This window comes from Cydia strobilella, chromosome 8, assembly GCF_947568885.1.
Source record: "Cydia strobilella chromosome 8, ilCydStro3.1, whole genome shotgun sequence".
In the NCBI taxonomy this organism is placed as follows: Eukaryota; Metazoa; Arthropoda; class Insecta; order Lepidoptera; family Tortricidae; genus Cydia; species Cydia strobilella.
In genome coordinates this window covers 11,677,436-11,696,445 of record NC_086048.1, presented here as the reverse complement: position 1 = coordinate 11,696,445, position 19,010 = coordinate 11,677,436, and the positions used below count along the sequence as shown (strand labels likewise).

General features: G+C 35.4%; 1 protein-coding gene across 2 annotated transcripts in view; it reads right to left on the bottom strand.

Annotated features, from left to right (window-relative positions):
* Positions 1-19,010, bottom strand: part of LOC134743659 (A disintegrin and metalloproteinase with thrombospondin motifs 1-like) — a 75,126-nt gene that overhangs the window by 43,378 nt on the left and 12,738 nt on the right. For both annotated transcript variants that reach the window (XM_063677243.1, XM_063677245.1), the window contains exon 5: positions 5,147-5,287. In XM_063677243.1, the coding sequence (XP_063533313.1) occupies positions 5,147-5,287 (141 nt within the window). The remainder of the gene's footprint in view (positions 1-5,146; positions 5,288-19,010) is intronic.

Below are 19,010 nucleotides of genomic sequence, written 5' to 3'. Positions count from 1 at the left end.
ATAAAACTGATTCAGCCCGGTAGCCACGAGATCGTAACGCCCCCCAAAAGGGGGGTGAAAGGGTCGGCTCCCCAAGTCCAATCTATGCTATATTTCTTCCTGTTCTTAGCAACTAGGGCAACTTATATATCATTTTCGTATAATTTAGGAACGAGGAATTCATTTTTGAAAAAAATATTAGACCTTTCCATACAAAAAAAAATGAGTTGTTTACAAAAAAATTAAATGTTATGTAATTTTTTGTGACAATTTTCCCTGTTACAATTACAGTGTGGCGATTTGCACTAAATAAAAAAATGGACAATGTAGCCCATTTATTGTTCATTCTGGAAAATATCACTTTAAAGGAATAGCTGCCGAAACGCCTGTCAAAAAAGAGGCGTTTTTTCTTACTAAGCGGCGTTTTAAGTTTCCAAGTTTTTATTCCTTACTTGTTGTTTTTATTCCTCACTTGTTGTTTTTTTTATTTTTTCGCAACTGTGTTAAAAAACGTCGTTCGATACACGTGCGGAAATGTCATTCTTCACTCGTCCCGAGTCTTGCCAAGATACCTATCTCGGTACTCGTGAAGTAATGACATACTTTCCGCACTAGCATCGAAATGTACTATTTATTTCATTTGGGCACCAAGAAGTATGTTGGTAGTAAACCTTTTTGCGAGTAAAATAGTATGTAATAATGATTTAATATAATATTGTTAATTAACTAAAGTTTCATTATTGCGTCATTTCATCTCATAACCCTACTACCCATTGAATTGAATGACCTTTTTCACGATTTCTGCAGCAATGCAGTCGACTGCAGCAATATTGAAGCGCGACATTGCTGTCGACTGCTACGGCAGTAGCCATAAATGTCAAAATCAAATTTCCTGTCTGGATTTTGACGTTCATTTAAAATAAATAATCAAAGGGGATCATCGATTTTGGGCCCGGAGGACAAACCATCGCGTATATTATGGTACACTACACAGACGGTTACAGTAATTATAAACGCATTTGATTACGGAAAAAGATATAATATTGGGTGTAAATGAAACGGGAATGTATTATACAATAAAATAAATTATATATATTATTAATTTCCGTAAATCACACCATCATCTTTATTAGCATAGCATAGCATAGCTTAACGCTCAATTTCGCACAAACCGTGAGGTTTTCACTAAGGAGTTTAAAATTCTCTTTGCACTAAACTTTATGGTTGGTAAAAAAGTCTGTATTCTAATTTGGCACTAACTGCCACTGTCTGTCATTGCTATGTCATAGCCTCATAGCTGACATACGTGAGATATATGCCGCAATGTATGCATTGCGCGTTTTATCGGAGCTTTGCCTGAGGTGTGTTAAGTAAGCGCGCAATCAAAATTAAACATGCGTAAACAATCGTTACGCGTACCGATGAAACTGGGTAAGTTAGTCATGGGAGAATTAACGGTCGACCGCATCGCGAACTCTCGGCAGTTCAAGCGGACCGATCGTCTACCGCGAACATTGAAGTGAGACGGAGATATGGAAGTCGATCAAACGTTCTCTACAGTGAATCAGTACCCGTCAGTTAGTGCCTGCGTGGGTAATTTAAATAGCTTGGACGTCGTAATAATTATGGTTGTATTCCATACAATATTACATATACGTGAGATTTTTTTTGTTATTACACTAATATGAGTAAGAGATTTATGAAGGTGAAACAAAAGTCGTGTCCATTTTCTATAAGCAACAAAAAAAAATCGAAACAAAAATGGTTAATAGTAATTAAACGGATTCATTTACGTTAGAGATTTTTCTGTAGAATATAGTAAATATAAAGAGCTTAATTAACATATAATTTTTATGTACACATTAGTTGTTATTTTTATGTAAAAAAAAAATTTAATAAAGAAAGTTATTGGGGGCAGGTTTCTGTGCCAAGCTGGAAGAAAATATAAATACTTAATGAGTATATGCCTGAGAACAGCATATTAGAAAATCTCTAGTGTGGGGATTGATGTTTTGGTTTATTTCTCTATTTTAGTAATAATTTGGATTTATAAAAACAAATTGACATATTTTGTGGAGATTTTTTTCAAAATATATTATTTGTAACATAGGTAATCACATCTCAAAAAATCTCTAATGTGAGAATTAATGTAGATTTCTCATACATTTTGATCTGTGCGGACCGGCCTAATGAGGCGTTGGAACCAATTACATGAGCCCAGCGCATCATTAAAATAATTAGTTTTAATTAGTTTTTTTTAGGTATTTATTGTTTTACTACACAGTGTACAAAGCAGCTTAGTGTATTCGGGGGAAAGCTATATCTGGGGCCCTTTAAAAAATTTTTTAATGAAATTTTTAATTAAATTAATTTAAAATTAAATTGTTTTCTCAAAAAACTAGATATATTTAAAAACGATTAACATTTCATTTCTAACTAAATATTAAAAATATTTTTGCTACAATAATTTTTTTATTTAATTAGCTCTTTTAAATTCGAGAATTCTTCACCTAAATAAAAAATTTAATACATAGATATAGGTAGCATATTATAACTTTTGTACTAACACTATATGAGTTCTGTTCTGTTGTCAGATGGATACGCTAGAGGACTGTAGTCCAGATAAAATATTTTACAATTAGCTACCGCTAAATAAAACTACACTCCAAAATCAACAGTTTTTTTCGACCTTATTCAAAATTAAATTGGTTCAGCGTGATTGACCGGTTTAAGCGTAAATAGGAATTTAAAAAAGTATTTTTTTCATATTTTTTGGGTTTTTACTTCGGAATGGTGTCATTTTGATATCATAAATGAATTCGGCAATTCGGCATCCCTGATTTATACGAAAATGATACCAAACTTGGCCTAGTAGCTTAAATGATATAGATATCAAGATAAAGTTGAGACTCCCCCTTTACATATTTACATCACAAATGTTGGTGGCTCCACTTCTTACATCCAATCCTGCCAAAGGAAATCTTTTGTATTTTAGGACCTGCACCTTCGACTAAATCGAGTGTAGGGTACTTTTGTGGTGACCAGTCGTCGTTGTGCCTTTAATATAAAGATTCAAGTTCCGCACTCAAAAAATGTTTGACCTCCATACAAACTTTCAACACCTTTTTTACCACCTTAAGGGATCAATTTTCAAAAGCGCTAAAAGTAGTTTTCTTGCTTTTTAATATAATACCTTTTTGCAAAGTTTCAAGTTCCTAGCTTAAAATAAAATTTGCACCCCAAGACAAACTTTCATCTCCTTTTCAACCCCCTGAGGGGTAAAATTTCCAAAAACGTTGAAGTTACTTTTTTGTAATCGTCTATTATGCCTTTCTAAGAAGTTTCAAAGCATTTGTAATGGATCCAAAATTCCAACCCCCTTTTAACCCCGTTAGGGGATGAACTTTTAAAAACGCTGAAATCACTTTTCCTGTATTATAATAATATGCCCATATACTAAGTTTCAAGTAACGCACTCGTAAAAAAAATTGATCTCCATACAAACTTTCAACCTTATTTACACCACCTTAGGGGATGAATTTTCAAAAACGCTGAAACGAGTTTTCTTGTATTTTAATAATATATCTTTTTACGAAGTTTCAAATTGCTAGCTTAAAATAAGCCTTGAACCCCATACAAACTTTCATCCCCTTTTTAACCCCGTTAGGGGTGAAATTTCTCAAATTTTCATAGCCTATAACCTGGCCGTGGATTTTCTCGACAGATTAGTAAAGTTTGCATCAAAATTCGTTCAGCCGTTTTCACGTGATGCGCGATCAAATAAACAGATAAACAGACAAACAGATAAACAGATAAACAGATAAACAGACAAAAATTCTAAAAACTGTTGGAACGTGTTCTGTTATCGATTCTAAGTATCCCCAGCCAATTTTTTTTTCGAATATTTTCCATGTACAGACTTTCGATCCTCTTCCGCTTTATTATATGTATAGATAAAGATAGAAACATATTTGTTTTTAGATCGACTAATTATGTGACAGCGTTACTTGGTTAAGTGTAGCGATCAATACAAGATGATTTGGGAGGTTTATTGTGATTAATATTTTATTGTGATTTAATATCTAATATTAATCACATTTAATACCTAAATTATTAATCATGGTGACAAGTAAAAAGTGCGAGCATTCCTAAGAATTTAAGATCGCATGATTAGCATCCGATCTTTTACCCCTTTGGGTAAGACCGAATCTTAGCTTACAGGCATCGTATCAAAATTCCAAATATACAGCAGATTTGTCACAAATTTAATAAATATAACATGCAATCCGTAAAAGAAACAAATAACGCTTTAAATTATCAGTTATTAAAAAAATAGTTAGGGATATTTCCGGACAAAAAATAAAATCACATTTTTAAGACGTTTGCACTTAACGGCACATATCAAGCGACTTGTCAGACAGAGCAACAAGTGCGGACTGAAGGGGGGTGCGGGACAAAATGGCGCATTACATTAACTTGCGAGCATTAAAAAAAGTCCTGCAACAGGCGAAATTTTGAATCATACGATCTTACCTGGTGTCCGATCTTATTCGAACTCTCTTTACTCTCTTAGTTGTTCAGAGACAGCTGTGGCTTGCATAGTCAGTACCTTCACCAACCCATAGAGCGCCACCCCAGAAGTGGTTCTATTCATAAAGTGCTAACTTGGCCGAGTCATGTTGCATTGTAGCTAGTAGACCAGGAGAAGCTAGAGAACCTGTGAAGCGACGAAAGTACAGACAGTACAGTCTGCGATTTTTTATACAAAGTTTACTGAGACACGGAGTGTCACCACGAACTGGTTCTGGTATTTTAATAGAAATTTAGGAAGGTACTGACTGGGCCTTGTCATGTAGTTGTTTCTTGGATCAGGCGGACCAGGAGAAGTTGTGAAGCGACGTGAGTAGTCGGCGCCGTTTCAGTCACAGAGTATCACCACGAACTGTACAGTTACCACCAGTTTGGCACTGACATAAACGCTAGCGTGAACGTAACTTACTTGCTATGCATCTTGCTCGTACTGGCATATTAGTGCGAGCGAGATGTATAGAAAGTAAATTACGTAGACGTTAGCGTATAATTATAATCAGTGTTGACACTGTGAGTGACTCGTGGTACACGGGTACTAGTTCTTGTGGTTTGAATAGAAATTCAGGAAGGTACTGACTTGGCCTTGTCATGTAGCTGTTTCTTGGAGCAGGCAGACCAGGAGAAGTTGTGAAGCGACGCGAGTACGGTAGGCGCCATCACCGAGCCGCGCTGCGCCGCTGCTGCGCACTGATTCTCGCCGTCGTGCGTGAGACCCAACCTGGGTACAAATACGTAAATTAATAATTAGATAAGTACATGAAAAATTGTATACTGAAGATGAAAAATAATAATTTAATCGAGTCTACATATTTCTTTTGGCACCTCGACCATTTGGAGATCTTTCGCTCATTTTCCTCGGAAAGATGTGTCCAAAAACACTCCTTAGGGTAATATTGTCTTCGGTTACCGCGATAGTTACTCATGAAATAAAACTATGAAAACGGATTATATCGCGTATATTGAATTTATAATACATCCCGACGTTTCGAACCCTTTACAGCGTTCGTGGTCAACGGGTCACGGGTATTATAAATTCAATATACGCGATATAATCCGTTTTCATAGTTTTATTTCATGACTCCTTAGGGTATTAAAACCACCTAAAGAAGTCTAGGTAAAATAAATTCTTAAGAAAAAGCCAACCTCGCATTCACCTAGACATTGTCTAGAAAAAAATGCTGCAATGAGCTGGAGCGATAAGTAGGTAAGTACAGTTCATATTACAATGAAAATGACTGCCAAAGGATAGCGATCCGACTGTTGAAGAACCGTACTGAAATAGTATCTATCTCTATCTATTTTGATCATAATCATGACTTAAGAAAATGCAATTAAAATATTATTGTTAGTGTTGCTAAAGCCAATATTAGTTTGTAGTTTCCCTAATGGAGTCGTGGTTAATGCAACGACGCATAGACGCATAGTTTGGAAATCAACACATGCTGTTTATGTTAGAATATTCACGTGTACAACCAGTGCACGTTGATTCGAGCATCTAAAATAAGTTATTTTAGGAGTATTTTAACAATAACAATAGCGTCAATAGCTACCTCAAGGAAGAAGGTTTACTAATAAATTTTGGTACGTGTTTTTACATATTAACAAGTTATAAAATATGTGTAAAAAATTCTTTATCATTTTCATAAATCGTAACTGTCCTAAAGAAGAGAAAAAAATCACAACTTCTTCTCTAATAGAAAACTTGCTGTTAAATTTGGTTGTCTATTAGGAAAAAGAGAGTGTTCTCTAAAAACATCCCAATAAAAGGCTAGTACCTAGTGCGCCATTTAGTACGTGTTTGCGGGTAAGGCGGCCTCTTCGTACTCTGATATCAATTCTCATCGCGTCCGCAATTAGTCAGGACCATTGATCTAAACAAAGGATAAGCTTATGCATACAATTCCGACCGAATATTCTCGTTAAGCAAAACACAGCGCCATCTGTTGTAAACTGCGTTAACTACGTGGCCGATGGTCAGAGCAAAGATACAATCAATTCTCTTGGCCAGACATACATTAAAGGAGACTGCACTCTCCCCTCCTAAAAACGTGTCTAGAAAAATTGCTCGAAGGAAACCTTAGTCCCTTTCTTTCTTCAGGGCGACGATGAAGTGATCATTGAATAAATGTTGTCATTATTGTCATAGCTAAACAAGCCATGCTACTATTTTTATTAATATGAATGTCATTATATTAATAAAAATAGTAGTTTGCCGTGCTAGTTTATTAACTTCACTTAAGAATATTAAGTAGGAATAATTGGGAGTTAAAACAAATTAAAATGTGTTAGATAAATAGGTACATTCTTTTTTAATAACATACAAAATACTTTATAACCAAAGAAACTTTATTATTACTGAATGTCAACATTTAGAAAGGGACTATTCTTAAGTGAATTAATAAACTAGCGTACCTAACCAATAAAAAATACATTTATTTTAATAAATATGGTAACAGCAGAGGTCTCCCTCGAGCTATCTCGCTCGGCACGTTTAATGGAGGCGAGAGTGCAGTCTACTTTAATAGGTGTGTCTGTTTTTACGTGCGCCGAGCAAGGTCAACCGACAGTCATAATGAAACAAAAATGATCGCTTACAATTTATTTTAAGCAAGAAATTAATGTACTCGTAATCTAAATGAAATCTCATAAGTGTGTTTGATTTTTCTGTAATAGTGTTTACACAATTTCACGACACAGGACACAGGTATGTTTTTAAATTGGGAATGGCATTAAGTGACGCCTTTCCACTGCGCAATTAGCCACACGACTGAGCGCGCTGGTGTAACTAACTGCGATTTTGACTCCAATGTATCGTCCTCATTCGTAGTGCTCGTAAGGCCGGTCTTTACGAAGTAATATAAATGTCTATGGTCAGGTCAGGCCACACGAAACGGCGCGGTTCAATACCATCTGACCATTCAGAAGTACGCGACAAAAGTATCAAGTTACCATCACTAAACAACATCTTATATAAATAGTTAGGTAGTTGCTCGTTCCGCATGGCTTAGAATAAGAAAATACTGAACTTGCATTCTGAATGCCTACGGCGAATATTGGAATTCGAATGGTCGTCTAATCCCACTATATACCTATATAGCTCTTGCATTATTGGACCAATTTACCAGACACACGAATTTCGGTTGTCGTGTCGTGGTAAGCCCCCTGGCCTGGCGTTTGTTGTGAAGCCGTAGCGACGAATCTATAGGAAGGCAAACGGGATGTTTTGGTGGGTTCGAAACGTCGGGATGTATTACAAATTTAATATACGCGATAGGTATAATCCGTTTTCATAGTTTTATATCATGAGTAACTATCGCGGTAACCGAAGACAATATTATGTTAATACTTAAAGTTAAAAAGCTCACATGATACCCTCTGAGGGGCTTACAATAAGATTTCAAGTTGTCTTTCAATTACACGATTTATAATTTATCAACAATAAAAATAAAATTGGCCACCTACGTTTATTTTATCATGTGTCGTTCATAATCATCAGTTTTTTTTATATTCAGCCTACCAGTGAAGGCAAAATAAAATAATAATATGTACATACCTACTCGTCCACTTAGTAACTTAGTAGAATAATCTTGAAATTAAAGCATACCTACCTATGTTTATTTATTATTTATCGTATGGCATATCTTTACATGTTACTGCATTATAAAATTAAAATTTAAAACTAGAATCCTTAAAATAATCCACGGCTTTCCCAGTCAAGGTCTTGAGCTCTTCAATGTTGCCACCGAATTTGGTGTTGGGGCATTCTAGCACCATGTACCATGTGACGGATAGTTTGTTCCGGTTCTCCACATCCGCATGCCGCCGATTCACACCATCCCCATTTATTCCTGTGGTATGCGGAGTTACCCACGTCAGATCTGAAGCGGTTCAACAGACACCAGACAAGTCGTTGGATAGTGAAACCTGGAGGTCTAGTACGGGGGCTTAGTTCGAAGAAGTCGGTTGGCGCCTTATTGGATTGCCACTCGTTGAGCCTGGCATTCTCTACCTTCCACAGGGGGTCCATGGCGTTTAACCTAGCTAGCATATGTTTATGAACTTCGATCTAAAATAGAAACAACTAAGTCGTTTACCACAAAAGCACAATTTAAATGGTTGGCATCCAAATTGATGACGTGCTATCGCAACATTCGCAACTATAGTGTTTAGGCCAGGCCAGACCACAGCGATTGTCTATGCAGAGGCCCGTTTATCAAAGGCTTGTAATACAAGTGGAAGTCTCTTTTTGACAGCTTTTGTTAGAAAGGGACTTCCACTTGTATTACAAGCTACAAGCTTTTGATAAACGGGCCCCAGGTCTTTGCCTCTCTGTGTAATACATATTACGTACGTATTGATCGCATTCGTTACGAGTCCGCATTCGTTACCCACGCAACGAGCAGGAGCCGTGCTTAATTACGCATGCTGTGTGCATATCGACCTTTACATTAATAGTGGAAGGTGTATGCAAAACAAAACAGCAAATCGATGAACAGTTTAGCCGTTTGGCACACGCATACTAGAGGTCAAAACAAAATTTTTGACCCTCAGGTCTTAAAAAATCCTTTAGGAGCTCCCCTCCTAAGGGAACTATACAAACTATACCAACTGAAAGGCGCAGTTAAAGGGTTAAAGAGGTATTCCCCGTTAGAGTATGGATATTACGTATCATTTTATGATTAATATGTACCGTATCTATAGTACAGTTCCATAAGTCTCGTAAAATAGGTACTGAAGTAGAACTGTGCCACTTTGTAATATTGTAAATAAAGACAAAAATACTAAATGAAATTATTTTCATTTTTTTTACTTGGGGTTAGATATTACGTATCAATTGTGGTATATTGTACAAAAAATAAAATTCAGCCATATCGTATCTGGAATTCTGAAGGAACCCAAACTTGGTGTTTTTAAAATTACTTTTGTTTTAATAAAAAAAATGGTTGAAATGTAATGATGTTGTATATTTCTAAAATCGCATAAAAAGCCTTTTCATATTATACCACACGCGATAGGTTTCTGAAAAAAAAAGTCCCATACAAAAAAAATGTGACAGCACTTCCCTCCTAAGGGATTTTTCTTTAAGAACTGCGGATCAAAAATTTTGTTTTGAGCTCTAGTATGCGTGTGCCAAATGGCTAAACTGTACATCGATTTGCGGTTTTTCTTTGAAATTTGGCTCGTACGCAGTCCACTATAAGTGCTTCTGCGAAAGAACATGCATTAAACATGTTCGCATGTATGACTAAATATTGACAAAAGGGACATAAATATAAAAGGGATATAATATAAAAGCAACGTTAGTATTTACGTAACCCAAAGTACTCAAGCAGAAGTTTTTTTTTAATAAATAGACATTTCAAAAAGCGTGGTGATAATGGCTTAACCATTTAATTGTTGCTCAGGAGTAGGTATTGGGGTAACTTCGAAAATAGGATAAGTTCTAACATATCTACTAAACTAGAAGCATTCTACTGTCATATCATAGCAACAGTAGATAAGCCAGATGCGTGGTTAAGCGCTGCAGTAGCATGTTTTGTCAGAGTATGAAAAGCTTCTGGTGTAGTAGATGAAGATATGGGAGTTTCAAAATTACCCCTTTTTAGAAGTTAACCCAATGCACCTTAATTAATAATTATTAAAAAAGAAAGCTCTTAAGCTTTAAAATAGTAATCTATTACATAATAACAAAATGGGGGGGGGGGGGGGGTTCGAATTCTGATGTCTGCGATTCCATCCCGTAGACTCGTACTTTGAAACAGGATTACAAACTATATCACTCAAATCAAGCATCAGTAAACAAAAATCCTTTCATGTTTACCTAGGATCACTACTCGGTCCTCATAATTAAAGCTAATTACTCGTGAAGAGAGCCGTGAGGCCGGGTTTGACATGAGTAATTACCGAACCGAACTTATTGCCAAGCAAAACTGGACCTTGTCAACAATAAAGTCAGTGACAGTTGAGTTAGCTACGGAAATATTTTCCAGCGGGATATTTATACTTGAAATTATTCATTTTATACTTGATTTGTTTTTTTTTATATATAAAACGAATGGCTTTTGAAACATGGTTTGTAAAACAAATAACTATTTCCGCGCCGTATACGAGCTACTCGCAAATGGCACATCACTACACCAACATATGGTAATTGTAAAATAAATCGTCCAGTTAAACATCTTTCTTTGAGTCATCCGACCCGCTTCATCACTTAACGACGCTGTTAAATTTAGAACGCCTATAAACTAGCAGAGGTTTTACCCTTTATGTCCCGCGGTAGGTAAACATACCATATACGTGAAGTAAATCATTTTAATCATTCCCGGCTGCGCTAGCATGGCCGTATAGAGTTAGAGGTAAGGATGTTATTCAGCATGCGTCCCAAAAACCAGTGAGTCCAAGTACCCTGAAATACTTAGCTATAGCCTTAGATACTCAGGTATAGGTGAGATTATTGTTACAGTTAATTCGTAAATATAGGGGGAAAAACGTTTGTAGGTTACGACTAGCTTACAAGATACTTTTTTTTAATCATACATAAAAGCATCGTAATCTATATCTTTATTTATTTATTCATATATTTATTTAGAGACTATTAATCTAAGGATTACACCAGTCCCATCGTACCTTAAACTAAATTACAATCATATACGGCCAAAGAAAAAACAATGTCGTAGTTTAAAAAACTACTTTGCGAAAAAAACTAATATAAATTGATATAAGTACCTACCTACTTTTATCTGAATAACGCCCGTAACCAAATATAAATGGCAAGAGAGCTCTTACGCAAAGAGGATATAATAGGATAGAGCGGTACTGTCATAGTATATTTTGTAGCCACAGTAAACTCACTGCCACCTATCGACACACGATTAAAACTAAAAATACCAAAAAATGTATTTATATATGGATAAATGTTTTTTTTTTAATTTGCAATATTTGCAGAACATGGGTCAAAATAATATAAAAATAATCAATATTATTTTTATATTATTTTGACCCATGTTCTTTCACTAATATCCGTTAAAATTGTTAAATGACAAACGAAACCGTCAACGCCGTCTATACGAGAGTAGGCCAAAGGTATTGGCGCCATCTGATCGAAAATCAAATTTTCTTGATTTTCGAGGCACGTTTTTTCCTTAGACTGTATCCATCTATTACGGAGTTATATCTATCTTTGTCTTTTTACTTAATTATAATAATCGTGTGATCGGTGTAAGTAAAAGTGTACACTGGTCCACCTTAGGCGACAGCTCGCCTGCACACCGCCGTAGGAGTAACAACGTTGCATTGTAAGTAGGGCGAGTACACTCGGCTAGGAGATGGCATGTAGGTATAAATATCGCAGAGATAATCTGCGTGGCTGCAGACACTACTGTCAGCTAGGTAATGAAGATAAGCGTATGTGTCGTGTCTCTACCTTACTTACTTAAATATTAAAACGGTGATTACATCTTAGTATATTAGGTCCAGTCCTATGAGAGTTACATACGAAAGATAATACTAATATCGTCATTATAATACGATAAACATAGAAATGTTGAATCAAAATTAAGTAGGCACTTGCTTTGCAAATGGCCCAATGTCTGCCTATGTGAGATAGGTATATTTAGTATATTATCAAGTGGGGATCACTAAAAAACAAATACATATTTATATGTAGGTATATCTTATTAAGAATCCTCAGTAGACGCGCGCTCAAGCTTAATAAATAAAGAAAAAATAAAATAAGTAGGTACATCCCAACAACATAATATACAGACAGATACTCCACATACACACACAGACACTCCTCTTTTTGGAACCGATAAAAAAGCTAGTCCAATCTAGCTTTAATGTTATTTTAAAGTAGGGTAATTGGATTGTAGAGCTTTTAAATACTTCTCAAGCGGATGCCTATTGTACGTTGTTTATAGGGAGTTTGCTCAATTTCCTGGGTACATACGTAATTACGTAGGTCCAAAGTTAAAGTTAAACATTAAGATAGAGCATTTATAAAATCCACTGCATAGTAACTCGTAATAGTCGTAATTAGTAATCGCTGCAGCCTAAGTCACAATTTAGCAACCACCACTATTGCACACAATATCAAACAACACACATTTAAGTTAAAATATTTCTCTATTTGAGACATCGTTTAAGACTTGAGATATTAAAATATTAGGATCCCTCCTTCCTCGTCCTCGTAAGCAAGGTAAAAATGATGGGTAGATGTTCATTCAAATCTTCTGTATCTACTAAAATATATTCAAATAGATAACGTGAACTAAAAAATATCAACCGCCCACGGATTATATATTTTGCACACTCATTTGAGATCCATGTGGAGAAAATCCAGGCAGAGCCCGAAACTCATCAGACAAATTATCACTTTCTATCGAGATCGAGATACGACTACGTAATGTCGAATATTTTTGTGGGAATTCCTGAATAGGACCTAAAAACAGGATACATTGAGCCCGAAAAAAACGGACGTGTGTATTACCTACGGTTGATTGGATCCCCCGCCGAAAGTGACAGATGACCGCAACGCAACAAAAATACATTTGCGGACACGCCACGCCATGTGAACCTCGAAAGGTCCGGGCATGTGTGGAAGTAATGTTATTTTTAAATATCGAGTTGAACGCGGTATTGAACACAAAGATGCCATTTTACTTGCTTACCGAACACGGGCGAGGTCGATTGTGTCGAAGAACCAGTATACAGTGCAAGTGATTAGTTTTAACTATAAAACTCCCGTGAGACTCGAACATATTAAATTATGAGTGACCCGTTTTAAAATAATTTAATAAGTGATTAGTTTGTTAAGTTGGTACGAATCTCGAAGTCCCTGCACTATAGTGATCCAATATTCTAGATTAGCACTCAACGTTAGGACTCGGCTTAGCTTTTTCTGATTGTAGACATTATTTTGGTTTTTTTTTTAAACTTGTTAAAAACTTTCTTTTCTATACATATACCTAAATGTGTCCCTACTTCCTAAACATTTTTTCCCTCTTTCTTAAAAATAACATCACCAGTACAATAGCGATATTTTTTATTATGTATCAGGGGGTCTACCGTGAACATTGAAAAATCTACAATCGTTATCTGCCTTTCTATCGCTCGAATACGAAGATAACAATTTTAGATTTTTCTATGTTGGCGGTAGGCCAGAAAGGTTCAGAGGTATTTCGATAGAACGTTAGAAATATAGGTATGATACGGTATTTTTGTCAGTATTTGCAGATTCCTTAGCATGACTAGTGTTTTCGTGCGCGACTCATCGTCAAGCGCGACTTCATGCTGTATGAACCTCGGCCTAAACACTTGCGAATCTGGTTGGAGTTGAAGCCCGCAAGTAACATGAGTTACTTATTACTGAACTTATATCCGAGATTGCTTATCTTTAATTGACTTGACAACGGATTATATCGCGTATATTGAATTTATAATACATACCGACGTTTCGAATCCTTTACAGCGTTCGTGGTCAACGGGTGGCTGAAGAAAAACTACAATGTGCAAAAATACACACATACAAAAATAATGAACCATCATAAATTATAAACTTAGACTGGTTGTACATGCAAAATCGGTTCATAAGGCTAAGTTATGCAATACAACAATTTTCACGTAAAGATGTATATACATACGATACGATAAAGGTACGCCGGCTCCGAACCTACGGCTACACCTCTGACCCGAGAAGATTTAATTCCCTCCTAAATTGTAGGAGGGTATCCTAATAGGGACCGGCAAAGAACTCGGCGGGACACATCTTTTCAAAACATATTATACTCTACCAACATCATCCAACACATAATAATGTGTTATGTCTGTTATGAGTATCCCTCAAATCCCAAAATCGACAGAATAATATTTACTATTTTTCTTAGTACAAGCTCAGGCGTCGTGATGGGGTAATTTCATGATCTAAGATCTTCACATTACATGGAATTGTTATAGGGCTGAATGCGTAGACAAGATGAAGATGCCAATCGTTAACGCTCGGTAGCGAACGACTGCCTCTGTCGCAACTGTCTGTCGCACTAATATGGAAGAGTGATAGAGAGAGATAACCACTCTACGCTACGGAGCGTGAACGATTTGCATCTTGTCTACGCACCCTGAGATGCTTAGTAACCGGCTCACAGTGAAGTTATCATATTCGCAATTAAGCTAGGATTGCTTTGGAGATCAGAGGTTTAATTATGAACACCTACGCTAATCTATGTATGTAATCCCAGATACTAACATGATACTCCAAGCCGAGTACCTATTTAATGTCTAACTTTTTGCATTCCTTAGACAATATTGTGCTTAACGTATACACAAGTCTGTTAAAATGTTCGATGTTGTATGTTTTACAACGTGTTTGTTATAAGAATATAATTAAACTTCGATTAAATATCTTACAATTATCAACATACGTTAGGTAGGTACTTATAATTATTATAGAACAGGTTAGGCGTACTAGGAAATATTTATTTTTTGTTTGGGCTTTATATATTCGTAACTGCATTATATTGTTTAACATATACTTATGACAATAAATAAATAAAACGGACAAGTGCGAGTTCTGTACTTTTTAGTATTTGTTGTTATAGTGGCAACATAAATACATCATCTGTGAATATTTCAACTGTCTACCTATCACGGTTCATGAAATACAGCCTGGTGACAGACAGACAGACGGACAGACAGACGGACAGACGGACAGAGGAGTCTTAGTAATACAGCGGCAGTTAGGGGGCTTTGTTCGCTGTCATAATTTTTAGAATGTATATGCTTTGTGTTAATAAATAAATGAAAAAAAAAATAGGGTAGGGGTAGGGTCCCTCTGGGTACGGAACCCTATAAATTGAGTGTGGCTAACATAGGTGAATTATCCAATAATAAGGCTAAGTAAGAATACAGCCCGGCTTTTGTAGGTATAATAAGAGGAGCAAGCACAGTGTCCATCACGTGTGGGTCGTAGTTACACACGTAACATAAAGGACATAGTGACGATGATTTCCTCTTGAAATGGAATCTTAAACGGGGCTGAGAACCGGGTCACTAAGAAAAAGTCACAATTATCACAGCGAAGTAGTTACAATTTACAATTAAGCTAACATTGTAGTAAAATATGGTGTTGAATTATGAAAATGCTTGCACTAGGTTGCTAACTAGTAGGCTACTGCTGTATTCGCACGTAAATATTCCTTGTGAAGCCTGAGTTATTTTCGCTCCTTTTTTGCATTGTGAGAGACACAATGCAAAAAAGAAAAACAATAGATAACACAATGTATTTATTATTGTTATATAAATAAATAAATGGATTAGTGAATATATGTCGTGACCCTTTTGTCAAATTTAATTTCAATTTCAAACGCGACCATTTCGTTCTTCGTTCGTCTATTTGCCTCTCCATTTCCATTTCAAATTATTAAGTATCATTGATACGCACTCATCTGCAACTGTGCATAAGTCAGCAACCCGTCCATTTCTTATTTTAAACCCAGATGTGAAACAGATGCGTCGCACAACTTACCCCTAAGCTTCAACTGAGACGAGCAAAGATAAAGACTGTTGTGCATGGCATTTACATGCGCTACTTAGCGAGATCTCAGACCCATATATTTTGAATAGAAATTTAGATCTTAGCTTAAAAAAAAACATTAACAGCGTAATAGCTTAACAGTGTAAATTCAGTGGTTGCAACCATACAGGTTCGAATTAACTCACATAACTTTTTACTTAATTAACGTTTTACTCGGTTACTGAATAAATAGATATAAGCGAAACCTTTTACTGCACCGTAATAACAACCATAATAGTTATCTACTTCTTACCGAAGAAATCGAGTCTATTATATTTATTCGTCTCTGTATTCACTAATGCCTCGGGCTAGTATTTCCAATGCTTGCCGAGCTTCAGCAAACCGCCCGAAAGACTAGTAGTTTGATATCCGATTTCATATAAATACGTGATGGTGCCAATGCCACCGGCTTATTTAACAAAGTAGTCGGTCGACAGAAGTTCATCGGGTAATTAGAACGCCGAGATAAGAAATAAGATGCAGCTCAATAAACTTGGCTTACTTAGTAACTGCATTCAAGTAAGTATCCATGTTTTATAGTATAAATAAAACGTATACAGTATGCCTCTAACTTGCAGACTTTAATTAATACGGGTTCTTAGCTTTAAATACATTACAGGCCTGCAGAAAATATAGTTTTATAAGATATGTGTTTTAGTTGATACTATCTTTAAAAACATCGTCAACGTCCAAAATCTTTAACCCACTTTTTGTGCTTATTCGTAATACGACTAAGTATATCTCGCTATAAGGAAGCTTTAACTTACTAACTTCCCTATTATGTATCAAACTGAAATGAAATATCTTATCTTAAACTAAGGGTTAAAAGCCATGGAATAGTACAATAAATATATTAAAAGTTGATTTTCTCAAACATGCAATGAAATATTGATATCATATTCTTCATATTAGGCTGGGAAGTATCACGCTTCGGGCGCAGCTAGACGAGAGGTATTTAATGAAATTTCATAACTGTAAGCAATATTGCTTTTTGGTTCGTTATGACATTCTGCCACTACGCCTATTAAAAAAAATCAATAAACGATGTTTGCTATATTTTGCAGTTTTATTTATATAAAATTGGCATGAACATAATAAATACGTGATTAACAAATTCTAATAAATGTGAATTGCAAATTTAACGACACAAAATACACATTTAAAATATTTCATTTAAATATTAGCGGTAAAGATGTCTACTCAAACACGCGTAAGTATTTTTTTAATCGTTTTGGAGGCAAAGTTCAACATTTTTCATTCTGTAATTCTATTTTATTGGATTTATTGTGCGTTGTTGATTGTGTTATTTTATATGAGTTGCGACGAACATATAAAATTGAATATTAATTGTAGTTTGTACTCCCACGAAATTGAGAGCGGAAGCAGAATTGACTTAAGAGTCCCCGGCAAGCTCGGTTCTCCATACAAACGTAGTAATGCTCTCATTTTAAAACGACTAGCTAAATTGCTCTGAAACTTTGTACTTACAATAGAATGTGGTATATTAATAAACTGTAATTAGTTTATGTAGCTGAGCTTTCACCATAATAAAAATACAGCGAATTTACATTTTTCATACAAAACTTGTTTTTGCTCTATTTCGTGTGTTTTATATACTAGAGCTATATAAACTAATTACAGACCTAGACATACAAAGTTTCATTACAATCCAACACGTAGTTTTAAAATGAGAATGAAACTCCGTTTGTATGGGAAGATGAAATTCGACTAAGCTTGCCGGGGACGTAAAATAATTTACTGCCGCCAAAGGAGAATTATATGCTTAAGGCAATTTTGTAAATTGGAAAACTAAGAAAAATGCTCACAGTTTATCAGAAAGTTTTTGTAGCATATTTTAAAGAACTGAATGTAACTATAAAATCGTCAACACTGAGGGAATTATATTCCATGCTTAAGGCAACGATGTATGTGAAATGAAATGAAATGGAGCATAATATCAACATAAATAACTATGTAATCTTAGTAATGTGGCTAAAATGACAGTCAGATCAAACATACATAAATACCTAGAGGTATTAGGTACGTGTAATAAATTGAAATAGTACATAAGTATGTACGTAAAATATACGTGTGATATAAATAAGTATAGGTGTTAGTTATATTTTTTGTCTAGCTTACTTTTAGTTTCTCGAGAAATAAAATTTTGACTTCGTGGAAATTTATTTATTTATTTTTTGCATGTTTGAAAAAGAGACTTACATACATCGGCGTGAAAAGGGATTGTCGGCCTCATAACGTCTATAATGTATTCGGCCGGCAACCCCTTACTTCACGACCTCTGTAATAATGTACTATTCTATTACATACACTATTGGTGAATATAAACGTAGATACATAACATACGTGTAACCTTGTATATCGAGATCAATCGGCCCGAACTAATCGTACAAAAATAGACCAAAGAGATGCGGTAACTATCCATTGAGCAACGGACCTGAATACTTATTCCTTTTTCCGAAAAGGCTCGCTTTGCCTATCCAAAAAGGTGCTGACAACCTATTGAATATTTTTATAATAGGCATATTTTTCTTAGAGTAGCTTTCTCTGCTTGTTAAGACTGTTCGTTTTCGTTTATGTGAGCACTTTTTTGAGAAATAAGCTAACTGGACGGACGGGATGCCATTGCCGACGGAGCTGCTTGTTTTTCTTTTTGCAAGTAGTATGCAAAGCAGAGGGTTATTGTCATAGTAAATTTTGTAGTCACAGTAAATTTACTGCCATCTATCGACACAGGATTAAAACTAAAAATGATAATGTAGATAAATAAAATAAAAAATATATATAATATGCATAAATGATTTTTTTAGAACGCCATATGACTTACCCATGTTCTTTCACTGATATATGTGTT